Source organism: Anabrus simplex, chromosome 6, assembly GCF_040414725.1.
Source record: "Anabrus simplex isolate iqAnaSimp1 chromosome 6, ASM4041472v1, whole genome shotgun sequence".
NCBI classification, from domain to species: Eukaryota; Metazoa; Arthropoda; class Insecta; order Orthoptera; family Tettigoniidae; genus Anabrus; species Anabrus simplex.
In genome coordinates, this window is record NC_090270.1 from 174,170,273 (window position 1) to 174,188,607 (window position 18,335).

General features: G+C 40.4%; 1 protein-coding gene across 3 annotated transcripts in view; it reads right to left on the reverse strand.

Annotated features, from left to right (window-relative positions):
- Positions 1 to 18,335, reverse strand: part of LOC136875621 (facilitated trehalose transporter Tret1) — a 95,968-nt gene that overhangs the window by 21,789 nt on the left and 55,844 nt on the right. For all 3 annotated transcript variants that reach the window (XM_067149160.2, XM_067149158.2, XM_067149159.2), the window contains 3 exons: positions 15,186 to 15,321; positions 6,666 to 6,932; positions 2,009 to 2,127 (listed from right to left, as the gene is read on the reverse strand). In XM_067149160.2, coding sequence (XP_067005261.2) covers positions 2,009 to 2,127; positions 6,666 to 6,932; positions 15,186 to 15,321 — 522 coding nt within the window. The remainder of the gene's footprint in view (positions 1 to 2,008; positions 2,128 to 6,665; positions 6,933 to 15,185; positions 15,322 to 18,335) is intronic.

Here is an 18,335-nt window from a genome sequence, read left to right on the forward strand (position 1 = left end):
GGGCGACTGCCCTAAATGCAGATCAGTAGTGATTGATTGAAGGCCTAAAATGTATAGTATTGCACAGCTTCACATTTATTCTTATGTAACTGCAACCTCAAAATTATTACAGTACCTTGCCTCAGGCTTGTTTTTCGATACGTTACATTTGGTCTTGGCTATTGTTTTGGTTGTTGCCAGCTTCTTACGTTTTTTGATGATAACTTGTTTTTTAAGGCCTTCCCTTGTTTTTTGTTAACAACGAGTGACTTCAGATGTTACCAAAAAGTTGATGACTGGATAACTTTTCCTTGTGGACATTTAGCTTGTGACTTCGTGGCAGAATCCAAACTGATCATCAAATTTGATCTGACTCAAACTTAAATTTTTTTCACCTGTTTTCTTGATCCTTAAATGTTGAGAGATTGTTTCTTTTAATCTGATATTATATTACTAGACTCACCGAACTGAAATAATTTTGGGGTTCCGGATATTATTTTCTCTTTAGTAATAATCTATTTCTTCTAGTTAGAATTTAAGTAAATATTTGGTTTCCTTCGGATCGAGGTACCTCATTCAAGACTTTTAAAATTTGATTATCAGCAAACTCAGTATCCCTAGTTAATCAGTTGAGCTCACTAATTTTACTTAGCAACAGATATTAACATTTAAGGCTGTTCCTTAATTACATATGTGATACTTAAATTCAAATAGATTTATTAAATTAATTTATTTTAACTGGTGTTTCTGATTTTATAAGATATAGATAAGAGAGCGGAAATTTTACTACTAGTTCCAGGCCTTTTATAATCCACTTTTGGAGTGGGCTTCTCCCTTCCACAATAAATTATTGCCACTGGTAAGTATATTTCTTATGTGACAACCGCCATTCCCTGTTTGGGTTGGTGTCCACCAGGGATCGTCCCTGTCACAGTCACAGTCACCTCCGATATGCAGTCATTCCCTCCCTCCCTCCCATGTTCTTTCCTGTATGCTGACGATGTCCTACTGGCTGCTGAGGAGCGTCAACAGATTCAAGAGCAGGTTCAGAAGGGGAATGAAAGACTAACAGAACATGGACTTCGACTGGATACCAAGAAAACTGAGTACATGGAGTGCGGTCCGCAGACGAATGGAACCATTCAGATAGATGGCGAAGATCTAAATAAAGTATAACAGTTTTAAATATCTTGGTTCTTTGATCAACGCTGGGTGTGACACTATTCCAGATGCCCGTGCACGAGTAAATGCAGCCTTGATGAAGTGACGGCAAGCTACTGGTGTTCTCTGCGATCGTCGGATACCAATCCATCTGAAGTATAAGGTTTACAGGAATATTGTTTGCCCTGTCGCTCTGTATGGCTCTGAATGCTGGCCAGCAGCAGTCAAGCACGAACAAGCACTTGATGTCATTTAGATGCGCATGCTTCGCTGGTTACTTTCCCTGACTTGGCTAGATCATGTCACCAACACAGAAATCCGGAAAATCATAGGATTTGCTCCGATTGTAGACAAGATGTGTGAAACCCGACTTCGGTGGTGTGGCCACGCAATGCGTAGAGAAAGTACATCTATTGTACAGACGGCACTTTGTATCACGCCATCTGGTCGGTCCAAGAAACGCTGACTTGATCGTCTTCAAGAAGACACGGGCTATGCTCACCTTGTTCCAAACGATGCACTTAATAGTACCAAGTGGAGATTGGCTTGCAAAACTGTGGATCCTGCTCCATTGTGGGACAAACGCTAAGAAGATGATGATGAACCAAATTTCGAGAGCTAGAGCAGAAGGAACGAGGACGAAAGGGCGATTATGTATAGAATGGAGGAATTACATCATTGAGTGGCTAGCAGACGAGAGGGAATTTAAGACCTGGCTGAAAGAATCAGATGGCTCACGACACTAAGGGTCAAAGGCAACAGGAGAATACAGCTCTTCGATGACTATATGTATACATGAACTTAAGAACTAAAATTGTTTGAAAATATTTAAAGTTAAATGTCACTCATTTAATAATATAATACTCACCCACATCATACAGAGCACGCTGATGATCGGAATGCTGGCACTTACAGCGGCAGCAGGTCGCCAGTGCATCACAGCTCCCAACATGTAAACCATAAAGTAGCCCAGCTGTGCTAGTACACCTGAAACCATTAAATAATAATAATAATAATAATAATAATAATAATAATAATAATAATAATAATAATAATAATAATAATAATAATAATAATAAAGGAGTACTGGTCAAAGAAGAAAGCTGCTAGAGATAAGAACCACGTGCTCCATAGCAGGCCCAAACGGAACTATAATAATAATAATAATAATAATAATAATAATAATAATAATAATAATAATAATAATAATAATAATAATAATAATAATAATAAACCATGTTTTGATCTCTATAAAGGTGCCAGCCTATAGGTGTGGGGATACCGTATCTGTCTCTGCCCGAAGACAGCGGTTACAACTCCCGACCAGACTAGGGATTTTATTTCTGGACTGAGGTCTCGAACGGGGTTCTCTCAGCCTCGTGAGACCAACTGAGGATCTGTCTGATTCGAGAGTCAGCAAACCGGGCCTTGAAATCCAACCAAAACGATTGAGGATTTCGTTACGTTGACCACTCCAATATCTGCAGGTCTACTGGATGGGAAGCAGTCGCTATAGTAGGCAAAGTTATTAACGGGCTGCTGCACCACCGACATTTTTCTTTTTCTAGGGAGGGATTCCGGGTAGTTACACCACGTTGAACTTTTATTAATAATAGAGCTTTTCTATCAAGTATGTTTAGTATCTTCGTGATAAGGAATCCAGTCACCCAAATGACTCGACATTGGTCACTTGGCCTGACTTGGCTAGATGATGTCACCAACATAGAAATCCGGAAAATCATACGACTTGCTCCGATTGTAGACAAAGATGCGTGAGTTCCGACTTCAGTGGTATGGCCACGTAATGCGTAACCCATTCTAAAAATTACTTGACTGTTCGTAAAAGCCTACGGCAAATCATGACATTGTGTAGTATTTTGTAGTACTCATTCCACAGGCAGTTACAGGTTTCTTTGAAGTTGTTACCATGTTACTCCTTTCAAAAGTGGAAGCTTGAATATTCTAAGATTCTTAAAACGGAACGTTTCATGCTCTAGTTTATAATTATAACCTACTGGAACTATACTGAAACTTGTAAAAGAAATATGACTCGAGAATTACTCCGAATACACTCCCTTCCCAGTACTGAACAGATAGTGATCTGCTATAGTCCATCTTCGTAGTAAGCGTCTTTCTGGACGACCGGAGGTGTGGCCTGGCCTCGTGTGCGAGGAACTATGGGAGCGTTCGCGCTGGTGGTGGGGGAAGAACTTGAACCTTTCCTCCAGCTGACACAGTCGAGTTCAGGCAGCGGACGTAGCCCTGGGAACTGACTGAAATAGTGTGGAAAGCTTAGGCGCGATACATTCCCGGGTCGGGGTGGTCATTATGCAATGGCTCATTGGTGTACATACATCACACTAACTCAAAGGTGTAGGAATTACTTAATATGATAAACTAGTGAAAATAAAATAGTACCGTACATTGTACAAATCGAGTCTTATATTTCGATTGTCTACCTTAAAACCTTGTCAATTAACTACACAGGCCTTTGAGCATAACATTCTAAAATTTCAGTTCTATTCCAGTACGGAAATACTTCGTAACTTTCGTCGTAAATGTTGGTGACGTCAAGAAATCAGAGGGTCATGCCTAAAAGAATTCATATCGGATGATGCTTTCGACACAACGTGAAATAAATCTCAGTGTATAGTAAAAGTGGAGGTCAATATTTTGGCACTCTGTAGCCTTTAATTTATTCTTATACATTCTTATTATACATTCTTACGAATATGAAATCTGTTATATAAAATTGAAAGGTTTGAACCATTTGGTAGAAAATCAATTGAACATAAGACAGTAACTTGCAACTGGTAATACTGCGAATAAAGGAAGTTCGTTTGAAACTGTACTGTACTGTATACCAAGGAAAGGCGCATCGGTACGCGCTATCAGTTCATCAATCGCCTAACGAATAGGAGGAAGTTGTTTCCACTGACAGCCTGGAGATATAATCTACTTAACGTGATTTCTGGTGAAATACGTATAAAAGAGATTAATTAATGCAAATTTGTCGGGAAAATGCAGAGAAGAAGCATTAGTAGAAATACTTCAGCTACTTTCATAATAACATTAACAATGTCTACTTTTCTTGTCCATCAGAAGAAATATAATAATATATAATACTCTTGAATAACCTGCTATTGTTATGACAGAGAACAGGTCTCCTACAGCAACAGCAGCAACAAAAACAACGAAAACAGCAATAAAATGCTCCGGAACAATAGACAATATAAATCTGTCTCATAAAATCAGAGCAAAAATATTATCGGATTTCTTACGTGTTCTATGATCACTTTTGTTTAATATTCGGAGTTCGGGGATCTTATTTACAAATTATTCAGAATAATCTTCACTCTCGTCTGAATTAGTGTCATCTGAAGTTTCACCGAGGTTGATGTCGGACTGGTCTAATTCTAATTCCTTATGCATGTTGTCACGCTCCCAGTATTCCTGCTCAGTGTCTTTTACGTGGTCGCAACATTTTTTTCCGTTTGTCTTGCGAATACTGTGCAAGCAATATCCGCAAAGAGCTTCCTTTTTGTCGAGTGTGTCTGCTGTCAAGTCACGAGTGATCTATAAGACAGAGAAATATTTCGTACAGAATAAGCATTTTTATTTATATTGGGAATAGGAGCGCGTCATTTATGAACAGTGAAGGCATTAGAGATGCTATGGCACACATTTTTATGCTAAAAACTAATTATGCTGTATTACTATTAATTGAGATATATATATTTTTTTGCTAGGGGCTTTACGTCGCACCGACACAGATAGGTCTTATGGCGACGATGGGATAGGAAAGGCCTAGGAGTTGGAAGGAAGCGGCCGTGGCCTTAATTAAGGTACAGCCCCAGCATTTGCCTGGTGTGAAAATGGGAAACCACGGAAAACCATCTTCAGGGCTGCCGATAGTGGGATTCGAACCTACTATCTCCCGGATGGAAGCTCACAGCCGCGCGCCTCTACGCGCACGGCCAACTCGCCCGGTGAGATATATTCTTATCACGGACCTCTCCTTTGATATCTCCCCAAACCGACTCAGTGTGATTGAGATCTGGATGATATGTTTCATATGTTCACTCATGGTATAAACACTTTCACGTGCCTAGCCTCGCAGTGGTCTCCCAGATTTAGAAGAGGACCTAGAAGCCATGCTCGTCACTTCAGTAATTTCAACTTAGCCCGCACGTAACAACACGCGCCGCTTGAGAGACATTTTCACTTCAACGCTAGCCTGGCGACTGGACCTGCTGTAGGAGTGGGGGGACGATAGCTCCCACCACTGCATGCGCAACCATTTCTCGCGCAGGACGCTTTCAACCAAAACGGACTATAAATTTCCAGACACTTATTACCTGGTCTGCCTAAGGAATGTTAACTGATACACTCCTACCTCACTCAGAGATTTTGAGATAATAATCAACGAGTGGAGGTCATTTTAAATCTTCATTGATTGTAAGGATTCTAAGAGACAGAATTTACAAGAGCAGTAGTTAGACTACCGAAAGGTAAGTGGGGTAAATTTATGAAAACATCTTGAATGTTACGATAGTGAAGGTATGAGTGGTGATAATACTTGAAAAGGTAAGTAGGGAAAACGTGTGCAAATACGTCGAGAGTTAGGCTGATTGAATCAGTAAGAATGAAATTTGTGAGAATGTCCCAAAATTACCTTCCGGACATCTTGATTACATTCTGAAACTGGAATAACTAAATTCTTTAATTTATTCAGAAAATTAGGATGACCAAGAACATGGAGAACTCAAAAAGACTGGTTGCCTAAATCTGCGCGAATGGTTAAAACCATGAGGACGCCAGGAACATTAGATCAGCCAAAACTATGATAATACTCCAAAAGTAAAAATGACTACGGTTGTAAGACTAACTAAAGCTGTGAAATTAGACTGAATGTAGGGAAAACTGCTCGAATGTTAAGTGAGATAAAACTGTGGAAAGAGCCCCAAAGTTAAGTGAGTTAATGAAGTAAAAATATCCGGGATGTTAAATGAGATAAATCAGTAAAAGTAGCTCGAAAGTTAAAACGGATAAAGAAGTGAAAATAACCCGAAAATTAAGTAAAACAAAGCAATGAAAACATTCCTAAAGTAAACTGAGATAAATCAGTGAAACTAGGCCTGAAATTAATGTAGATAAAGTAGTGGAATTAGTCTAGAACGTGAGAAAAATCCGTGTAAATAACCCGAAAGCGAGGTGAGAACAAACAGCGAAAATAGTCCGAAAGTTAAATGAGATAGCATAGTGAAAGTATCCCGAAAGTTATAAGATACAGCAATAACATTAGTCCAAAACTTCAGTTGAGATAAAGTGGGGAAAATAACCTAAAATTTAAGTAAGATAAAGGGGTAGAAATATTCTAAAATGTTGGCTGGCTACATCTGCCAGAATACCCTGAAAGCCATGTTATCAACACCAAACGTACACTAAATATTAAGCAGGCTAAACTCGTGAGAATACTCCAAACTTCAGGCTAACAAAGACGGTAAGAATATTTATACTTGTACCTGTATACGCTGTGAGAATTCCGCGCAGGTGAGGCTGGCTGATCTCTCCCACGTAGGTGAGTACAGGCGCCTCCATGAACCCTATCCCCAGCCCCATGATGGCGTTGGCCACGTACAACATGGTGACTGACTCAGCGAAGTAGAGAAGCAACCAGCCTACAAGAGGTGTGATGTTCACCAGAATCATGGAGCGTTTGCGACCCAAAGGCTCTGTCAGGATACCGGAGACGGCACTGCCAATGGGCTGGAAGATGTACACCAGGCTCCCTGGAACACAGCATCCGGTATTTCTCTCAGTGGTAAGTTATTAAACAACATCCAAGACTCCCGACAACTCTTTAAGAAATTTAGCATTGGCTATCCAGAAAAAGTGATAACTCTTAACAAAATCACTGGCGACTACCTGGCACATATAAAGTATAGCGGTGATTTTCTGTCAATCTAATAACTCCGGTGGCTGAATGGGTAAGTATATTTATTTATCGTGTCAGAAGCGAGGAGCGCTACAGTAAAGGGAGAAAAGTACAGTACATACTGTATATACAGTACATAACTATATAAATAACGTTGCAGGGTTTACGCTGTCTGTAATTTCGTTTATTTTGCCAAGTTTTTAGATATTTATCCATTTTAGGTCAATTCAAAACCGTATCAGTGGTGTTTAGCTTAAGTTTTTCCGTTCGTCTGTCTGTTCCACCATCACGGCAAAACGGCTGGATAGATCTCGACCAAACGTAATATTTAGAGTATACTCATTCAGGAGCAGGTTGAGGTATGCACATACTTTAAAAATCACTGAATAGACTTGGGGATTACAGGAAAACCATAACAGGTCTTTAAATTTTCTCTTACACTATTGATTTTCTGTAAAATCCGTGTACTATATGTGAAACATCCTTTCGCCTTAAACAACATTTGTTATGTACATAATTTCGCTTCCTCTTCAAATGACGGAGGAAATTACTATTATTTGCGGGTTTCATGCTCTTAATTGAGTGGCGGACACCCGCGCAGACCGACAACGAACCTACCGATTACCATGGCAACGTCTCTGGCTGCTTGCCTGCAGGGAAGTAACCTCAAGTCATTTTCGTCATTATTCCTGTAAACCCATGGTTGTTCGTTAGAAAGAAGGCGAGAGAGGCGCCAAGCTGCCATTCTGCAGGATATTTGGGAAATACCGTTGGAGGTTACAATCGTCTTCGAATGGAGCTAAGGGTGATTGTTAATATTTCAACAACACCGTGTATTGTAACCCATTCAACACCGTAAGGTGTTTTTTGGCATTTGCTATAATTTTTATTGTACAGTATATCTCTTCTACTCCCGTTTTCTGCTTTAATTTCTTGCATTACAGTTAAGAGAGAAAGATACATACTGTATAAACATAACTATATAAATAAATTTGTAGGAGTTCCGCTGTGTGTAATATCGTTTATTTTGCCAAGTTTTCAGATATTTATCCATGTTAGGTCAATTCAAGACCGTATCAGTGGTATCAGAAATACCTGCACCTAAATTTCTCCTCTGTTACCGCTTTCTTATATCTGCAACTCACATTATCACAATTTAGTGAGGAACATTTCATTTTCCCAATACAACCACTCGATAATGACACATTTTTCCTATCCGGCTGTCCTCAATTATTAACCTATCTTCAATTAACGTCAACTTTCTTCTTCAATTTCTCCGTATGTATGCGACAGCTAATCCCCAAAACTGCACTCCCTTTCCATTGAAGAAGAATTCCAAGGTGTTCAACAGTGTAAAATATTGAAATATGACGGCGCAGACCTTCGTTTCAGGGTATTTGGTGGCTAAATGGTATGTCGTATCAGAAAACAGACAGCACATTCGTAGCTCAGTTTGAAGAGATCTACAACTTTGGTCCTATGACTTCTGTCGTACATCGATCCCTTATATGTTAGATAGGGCTGCATTTCTCGATTATAATCAAATCTCCCCAACTCGATTGTGACTGGCATTAGGAAAAGGGGCCTGCCTTTATAATGAAAACACCCCATCTCCATTCTGAATGGCAGCAGGCAAGTGAGTCTGCCGTTATAGTAAAAAGTCCCGAACTCGATTGTGAATCGCAGCAGGAAACGTGGCCTGCCATTATCATCAACATTTCCCAACGTGCACCTTACATGGAAAACAACGTATGGGACCTCCCTGTGATGTTTCTTGGATAACGTTAAAACACTATTAACCAAGACGAGTCAAGATAGCTCCCTACCCTGTGCCGCCGTGATTTAAACTCTCCGAAAAAATCACAGTTCTGTCAGTTTTTGCAATATAAATAAACAATTTCATATACAAATTCTATAAAATTCTATAAAATGTGGACTATCGCACGAAATCAATTCAAAAATGCTTACCTTCAGCATTGGAAAGGAACCCAGGATACAATATCGGTAAATTTTATTATCCTTGTTCACGCACTTGAATTTCTAATTCACTCAGAAAAGTTGGAGAGTTTTCAGTCACTGAACAACAGAATTACACACTGTTACTCAAAATACCTAGCTTTGGTATGCCAACACTCAAAAAGTTCTCCTATACAAAGATCTACGTCACATTTATGGCAATTTACGGTCTTCACAACACGGCCGGTGTTGTCGTAGCAAAACTTGCACTTACGCATGCGCGTGTCCTTCCTTCTTCGCGCCCACTGCAGCTATTTTGTGTGGAAAATGATCTCTACCAACTAGCCGATGGTGTTCTTGATTCTTCAGTAATTTCAGCCTCAACACTACTCAACAAATCATCCGCCAAACGTTCACAAAATTTCGATTTTTTTTTCTTCGTATGCCTCCTTTAATCGATTCTTCCTTAACTTAACCTAGTTCATTTTCTTCATATTCCTTTTTTCTCTTCTCATTGCTGTCCTCTCTTTTGTACATAATATAATATTTATTTTTTACTGTACTATACCATTACTTAAGTGTTATATCTGTATTTATCTTACTGTGCCTAGCTATAAGTTCTTCTCTTCGTTTTACGTTCAACAATTTTTCTCGTTGTTTCTTTAGCCTTTATTTTTTGTTTTTGTATGTTGTGTCTCTAATTATGTTAGTTTTTAATTTTTTCCTCTATATTTATCGTTAGATGTTTTTTCGTCATTATTCTTCCACTTTTCTTTATGCTTGCCTTGTGCTACTCTATTGTAAATATGTATTTCATTGCGGAACTCTGTAATTCGGCTTCTCGCTGTTTTGGTTTCCCAGATAAATAAATAAATAAATAAATAAATAAATAAATAAATAAATAAATAAATAAATAAATAAATAAATAAATAAATAAAAGAGTAACTCCCAGATACTTGGGGGTACTGCAGTGTTCCGGTGGAATTTATTCCCAGTTGACTTTCAAAGTATGAAAAGCCTGTCTATTCTTGAGATGGAAAGCATCTTAGGCGGTGTGTCAAGAGCATCAGAGAGCTCTGCTCGAGGAACTCGAAATCATCTTGAACAGTTATGGCTCGATCACCTGCATAGACGAAATTTTTTGTTCCATATTGGTAAAGGAAGTGGGTATCCAACAACAAAAATTAATAATGTTCTTGGCGTTATGTCCCATTTAACTAACTGTTACTGTTTCCGCAAGCGCTGAAATGTTGGAAAGTTTGTCCTGCACGAGTACTTTTACATGCAGGTATATCTACCGCCACGAGGCGGTCGTTATTGAGCACCTTTATGTACCATCGGACTGAGTCGGGATTGAACCCACCCACATGGGTTCAGAAAGCCAGTGCTCTATCGCCACAAACTAAACGGACTCGGTAGTGATATAATTTCAGAAAACTTCTTGATGTTTCAAATACCTATTAAATCAAATAATTATCTTTAATGGTGGGTTGCTTCTAGGGGTGAGTGACACGTGGTGGTGGTGGTGGTGGTGGTGGTGGTGGTGGTGGTGGTGGTGGTGTGTGTGTGTTATTTTAAGTGGAAGAAAAATTGGGCAAACATCCTCTCTTAACGCCAATCGGAAGGGATTAAGGAAGGTCCGATACTTCGAAGAATGAAGATAACGATAAAAGAAAGGCAAGGGCCAGGAAGGACACGAAAATGAAAGACTTCGAAGAACCTGAAAACCTAATTCCGTTGGGGTCGGAAAAGAACAATAGTTGTCATACAGGAAAGATGACCGCGAGAGGACTGACACAAGTTGAGGCAGTGCCGGACTTAGGTAGGGGTATCCACGCTCCCAAGTTGAGAGCCACAGGTTCTCCTTTTGGTTGCTTTTATACCGTGGATGTATTCCACCATCCCCCAGCCTTTAATCAGCTAAATGCAGATATTTATTCTACGAATTTCAAATTGACTATTTCGTCGGAACATTTTATTTTTATTTTCCAAGATCAGACAGTATTTTAATAAATTGTTGACGGCAGCATATCTAGCCACTATTACAGAGGCACTATTTCGTAGTAACTTAACTCATGAATGACTTAAGCTTGCCAAGACGGCAGTTTCCCAGTCAGGTGCCTGTTAGATATCGGAGTGGCACGTGGTCAGCGTATAGCTACTCTCAGACGTATTGCTTGATTTTCATTGGGAATTCTGCTGTATCTCCTACCATAGATCTTCTCAGTTGCTCTCACGGGGCTGAATGAACGTCCTCATTACAGGATTAAAATTCTTGGATGAGCCAGAAATCGAATCTGGGACTTCCGGTTAACAAAGGACACACTACCCCTACACCATGAAGCTAGGAGTACTGGGGTAACTTTCTTTGAGCTCAAGAATGTTAACAAACCTCTCTTTCAACTGTAATACAAATTCGGAAGCATAGACCGGTGGGAAGGGGTTGCTGGGAGTTAGAAACCTCATGGGATTTTTACAAATGAAAGTAAGCATTAACTGACACTAAATTAAGTGAAAGTAGATTCAAGGGGTTGATTATTTGAACATTTACTGAGACATAATTGTAAAAACAACAGATTTCTTGAATCTATTTTGAAAGAAGCCCCGAAATTTGGATTTTGTATTGCAGTCTAAACATGCGATTCGCCGTAATAGTATATACCTTGATCATATTGTTTCTGCTAATGTAAGGTTTTGCAGTGTACCGATACTTCAATCTGAATATCAACATAATCCACTTGTATCAGTGACCTACACAAGCACAAGCACCTTCATTATGTTCTATCATCATTTTGTAGCTATAACCCACCTCCCATGGGTCGATCCTGACTGCGTTACAGTACAAATTCTTCAGCTGTCTGCCTTCCAAGTTTCTCAGAACGCCGTACGGCGGGAAGCAGCACTGTACAGGGGACTGTTTGGAGTCAAGTGAGTCGACGCAAACGCAGATCGTTTACGTCGGCTTCGAGAGAACATCGAGTGACGAGATAGCCTAGACTGTTGCTGAGTAACAATACAAATACAAAGTACGAAACAAATGTCAAACTAAATTAAACTCGTGTCCTCATGCCGATGTGGCGCAGCTCTTTTCAGGTCCACCCCAAATGGAGGCGGCTGCATTCACCTTTTTAACCACATACCAGCCCTCCTGCCATTCCTAAATCTCTGGTAGTACCGGCAATCGAACCCAGTCCGCCGATGACGGCTAACCGTTACGGTATGGAGGCGGACAATGTGAAATTTATCGCACATATTAACAAAGTAGTGTCAATATCGCATCCTTCACATCAAGGAACACATTACTATTTATTGATGAAGAACATTACAGGCTTTCGGCCCAAATACATGTTTCCGTTACAAAGAAAAAATGTAAAAGAGAAAAGAAAAAATGAACTAAATCTACCAAGTGCATGCTCACATGGGCGGAAAACCGGGCTACATTCAAGCGCCACATCCTTCATATCACTGATAGAATATAAACGATTTCATCTCGTACTTTACGATAATAATATTACTTTGCTTTACGTCCCACTAACTACTTTTATGGTTTTTTTAGTAGACGCCCAGGCGCCTGTATTTAGTCCCTCATGAGTTCTTTTGCAGCTGACGTATTTGAGCACCTTCAAATACCACCGGACTGAACCAGGATCGAACCTGCCAAGTTGAGATTAGAAGGCCGGCGCCTCAACCGTCTGAGCCACTCAGCCAGGCCGTACTTCACACAGAACCATCTAACCACACTCGTTTTGTTTTACATCTATATATATTACGGTACAATTCTAGGACGAGGGGCACTAGAGAGTAGAGATGGAGGCTTGGCGCAGGGTGAAGCTCCTTTTTCGTAAGTTGAGGAGAGTGCAGATAACTGCGTCGTTTGATGCTACCAATAGGTGTTCTTTATTATTTTACGCACGTCCTGGTTAATGACGAAAGAAAACCCACTTGTCTAACACGTCAAGAATGTTTAGCAGAAAGCCTCTCGAAGGGAGTGAGGCCCCACTTAGCAAATACTTTCATTTATTTCTCATGTTGTTATTTATACTTTTCAAGTTTCCTAGCAACTATTATTTTACTTTCTCGTATGTATGGGTTTAATTTCTTCCGGCAAAGGTGTGATGTTCCTCTTCCCCATTCTTGCTGCTGTAGTGGTAATAAAACTGGCCACCGCATGCCATGACACTAAACTACTCAGCAGTACAGCTCAACACACTCATTGTTACGAAACTCAACACATGCAGGAAGTACGACAAAGATCACAAAGATGTAACTGTTGCGACCAGTTCACCTACAAAGAGCTTTCAACAGCCGTGCGGTTAGAGTCGCATAGCTGCGAACTTATATTCGAGAGGTGGTGGGTTCGAATCCCACCCGCGACAGTCCTGAGGACGGTTTCCGTGGTTTCCCATTTTCACACCAGACAAATGCTGTGGCTGTACTACGGCCACTACCTTCCCCATCATTGTGTCGCCGAAAACCTTCAGTGTGATTCGTCATACAATATAAGAGACCTTGAAATTAACAGCATACAAGGTACGTTACTTTGTGCAACACTGGTAGGGTTTGGGCCTCCAAATTGCAAGATCACGGCTTCAAACTCGACAGAGGTAATCGATTTACGCTTCGTCCGCAACTTTTTCGTCCACTTTAATGTTGCTTCCAGTCTAATTTTCCATGTTGCACGACCCCTTGTTTAATTTGATTCTATATTTGTAACGAGATCTTGGACATTATCATGATATACTGTATGTCTGTCCACAGGTCAAAAGACTCTTTCTAATTTAACCGAGCTAGATGGCCGTGCGGTTTGGGATGCGTAACTGTGAGCTTGCATTCGGGCGATAGTAGATTCAAATCCCACTGTCGGCAGCCCTGAAGATGGTTTTCCGTGTTTTCCCATTTTACACCAGGGAAATGAAGCTCACAACGGTTTTCGGAGACGCTGAGGTGCTGGAGTTTTGTCAAACATTAATTATTTTACGTGTCCAGTAAATCTACCGGCACGAGGTCAACGCATTTAGGCACCTTGAAATATCACCGGAGTAAATCAGGGCTGAACCTGTTAACTTGAGCTCAGAAGGCCAACACTCTACTGTCTGATCTACTCAGCCCGGCACAGATTATTTTACGAAGGTTGTCACTTTAAGTAACTGAAATCGACTTGTTAAACGGAATCTAAAGAACAATAACGTCTTCAATTGGACTGAATGGTTTATAGGGTTGACTGCTGGCTTTTTGGGCACAAGATTTCGGCTCAGTCCAATGGTGATCTTTTTCTAAGTGCTCAAATACACCAGCCTTGTGTCGGTTCATTTACCAGCACGTGAAATAACTCCTGCATGGTAAAATTCCGTCACCTCGGCGTGTTCGAAAATCGTAAAAGTAGTTATTATTAATAAATTATACCAATCATTGTAATAATAATTTGAACAGTAGTAACAACCCCAACTAAACGGTTAATAAATACTTCTTATACTGGTTTTTTAATGAGGATCGACGTCAGGCTCCGTAACTCGTCCGGTATGGAGTTGACCCTCGCTGCGCCTATCGTGAAGAATAGGATGTACCGTTTGGTGATGTGTGCGGGAGTGGTCAGGATGTTTCCGTTGTGAGAGTGGGCATTTATTAGATGAGTCTTTAAGAGCTTGATTGGTAAGTACTGTATTATAATAATAATTTCGTGTGGCTATTTCTAGCCGAGTGCAGCCCTTGTAAGGCAGACCCTCCGGTGGGGTTGGGTGGCATCTGCCATGTGTATAGGTAACTGCGCGTTATTGTGGTGGAGGATAGTGTTATGTGTGGTGTGTGAGTTGCAGGGATGTTGGGGATAGCACAAACACCCAGCCCCCGGGCCAATGGAATTAACCAATGAAGGTTAAAATCCCCGACCCGGCCGGGAATCGAACCTGGGACCCTCTGAACCGAAGGCCAGTACGCTGAACATTCAGCCAACGAGTGGGACAGTACTGTATTGAGATAAGGTAATATAGAGAGCACATCGCCGCGATCAAGAATGAACCGCTCAACTTAGAACTCCCCATCCTCCTGTGAGACCTACCTTTGGCTAACCGGGAAACAACCTCAACATTGCATTCTATCTAGAAACAAAGTGAGACTAACAAATATTGTTTTGCTACAAGAGACAACGACTTACCGACCCAAGAGGCCTGTTCGTCTGTGAGAGAGAGCTCTCCTTCCTTCCCGTACAGGTCACCAATAACGAGAGTAGGGAATGCCAGCATCATCGACAGGTCCATGAGCAGCAGGTTGTTGATGGTTGTGACCAATACCTGCAGGCAAGCACACGGCACCTCTCATTAATAATAATAATAATAATAATAATAATAATAATAATAATAATAATAATAATAATAATAATAATAATAAGACGAAAGAGAAGAAGAATACCTCTAGTAGTATTACCTACTTCTCAGTGTAAGTCCCAAGCTCGGTTAAAGCTGGTGGGTAAATTAACCATTTACTACTGGACGCACGCTAATGTCAAGGAGGCGTACTTACAGAACTCCAGGAAATCATTTATCTGGAGTATTTCTTAAGACTGTGTGGCCAATAAATCCCACTCCAGTTTTAAAAGGGTGAACACAAATGTTTTAAAGTGTGTGGTGCATTTGAGAATGTGTCTGCTCTGTTAAGTCCCCATTCGACCAGAATGGAGGTGATTACCTTCCTTTCAACCATTAATTTTGTTTCATCTTCTCATTCCCTATTTTAAAAATCTCTCAATATTTACGAACCCTAATTATATTTTTTTTAAATTTTTTATTATTTGATTTACGTCGCACCAACACAGACATGTCTTATAGTGACGAATTTCATTCTTAGCTATTCCTGTCAGGTTAATTGCCCTACTCCTAGTTACTAACTTTTTCTAATTCTAAGTTCTAATTCTTATGTTGAACTAATGCTTTATTTTTGTAAACTGTCCTCATGTGTTTTTCATACTTTCGAACCAAGAGCCCTCTGCGCCACCACTAAACCCTAGAAATGACTCGCCCTGGCAATCAGCTATTTAGATGTCCACCATTTTTACACGCTAAGTCGCCAATCCTGCCATACATTCCTCCTCTCATCAAATTTATATATTTCTTCTTTCGGCGTACCTGACCAAATTTCCGAAGTTGATGCCTTCTTTTGCTCATCCATTTCCTTTAACTGCGCTGGAATCCAAGATCGAGAGCAATTTCCACACCTACAGTAAGTCAGCTTTCTCTTGCTCCCTGATATTTCTAAATGAAAACTCGTGTCGTCCTGAGGTGGTACAGTTCCTCTTCACGTGCGAATTTAACCACATACCAGCCATCCGCCATTCTTTAATCTCTAACAGTACCGGGAATTTAACCAGAGCCTCACATGTGGCAGCTAATATTCACTACGTTATTTTATTACAACTTGCTTTACGTCGCACAGGCACAGATAGGTTTTTTAGCGACGATAGGACAGGAAAGGGCTAGGGATGGTAAGGCAGCGACCGTGGCCTTAATTAACGTACAGCCCCAGCATTTGCCTGGTCTGAAAATGGGAACCAACTCGCCCGGTCCGTTACACTACGGAGGTGGACTTGTCTAAATGAAACTCCAGGATTCCCTGCTCTGTGATAGTGTCTTTGTCCATGTCATTTTTTTTACCCATAACCTTTTCCCTATTAAATTCGGTACATTCATTATAATCTTGTTTGCCCTCAGAGCTGATACTAATTTTAATTGATATCTTCCCCTGTACTCTCTCTAGTCTGTCCCAATCATCATCAGTCTGTTTCTTACCCATAACTTTTTCCCTATTAAATTCGGTACATTCATTATAATCTTGTTTGCCATCAGAGCTGATACTAATTTTAATTGATATCTTCCCCTGTACTCTCTCTAGTCTGTCCCAATCATCATCAAAGTTTATTTGATATCTTTACCACCTCCAACATTATAAGTAGTAAGTCATAAACATTTTCATAGTCATCCTCTGTTAAACCGTAAGTGGAATATGGTCTTTCTTTCTTGCTTCCTGGCTGACAATAATCTCTTGACACATCACATGACTTTCTTCAATTAATCCACTTTGGCTTTCAAAATTAATGTTTCTCCAGTGTTCTGCACAATAATTTCTGTTAGAATTCTAAGTTCTTCCTTTACACTCCTTTATCTCCTTTATGCCATTATAATGTGCTCTTTCGTTTGTTCAAGCTGACAAGCTACTTTCATAATGACTTTGAGCTGTCCATTCAATTGAACCCCTTGGTACTGGATCCAGATTCACCTCTACGTCTCCTATTATCAGCAGTGCGGTATTATTACTACTGCTACAACTCCGGCTGTCAGAATAGTTTGTTGCCAGTGACTGTTCTGAATAGCTTTACACTTGCATTTCTTGGTCGTGTCATCGATCTATGGTTGCATGATATCCTAGAACAGTAATTTCCCTATTACTCCCCAACTCTCATAATACAAGCTTTTTCTTCACTAGGGGGCAACGATACAATGATTTGTAGAGTTGTACTGATCCCATGAAGCTTTTGACAGGGCACAAAGTCTTCCCTGTTACAAATTCGAAGGCGATAAAGTTCCGATTGTACCGGAAGTTATGGAAGAAAAACTGTTGCTAAATATTTGCAAATCAGCTATAGTTTACGCTGTATTTCCACACTGGCCTCAATAGCTCCAGCCGCTTAAGTGCAGCCAGTATCCAGTATTCGGGAGACAGTGGGTTCGAACCCCACTGTCGGCAGCACTGAAGATGGATTTCCGTGGTTTCCCATTTTCACACCAGGAAAATGCTGCGGCTGTACCTTAATTAAGGCCACGGCTGCTTCCTTCCCACTCCTAGCCCTTTCCTGTCCCGTCACCGCCATAAGACCTATCTGTGTTAGTGCGACGTAAAACCAATTTAAAAAAAGGTATTTCCACTTACTGTAAACTTTTAGAGAGTACGGGTGCAGAGAGAAACCTTAATTAGCAGCCACTTGCCGTTGAACTGGCTGACGTAATTGACTCTTCCGCAGCCTCAAGGATTGTTTCTGCCAACAGTCTCTTAGCGAAGGACCAGGAAAGTGTAAGAGAGAAAGTAGTTTTCAGTAAATATGTATTGTATATTCAACACAGTGTTATATAGACATGTGTCCCAAAAACCTTTGTTTGCATGTTTTAACTCATTTTCTACAACTCTGTATACTACATTAGTCATGGGAAACACACAGGAACAGAATATACCAGCATACCACATGAAAATATTTATTTCATGAAAGGTCCAAATGGTCTCTGTTAGCACTGATGCATGCTTCAACCCGCCGTATTTT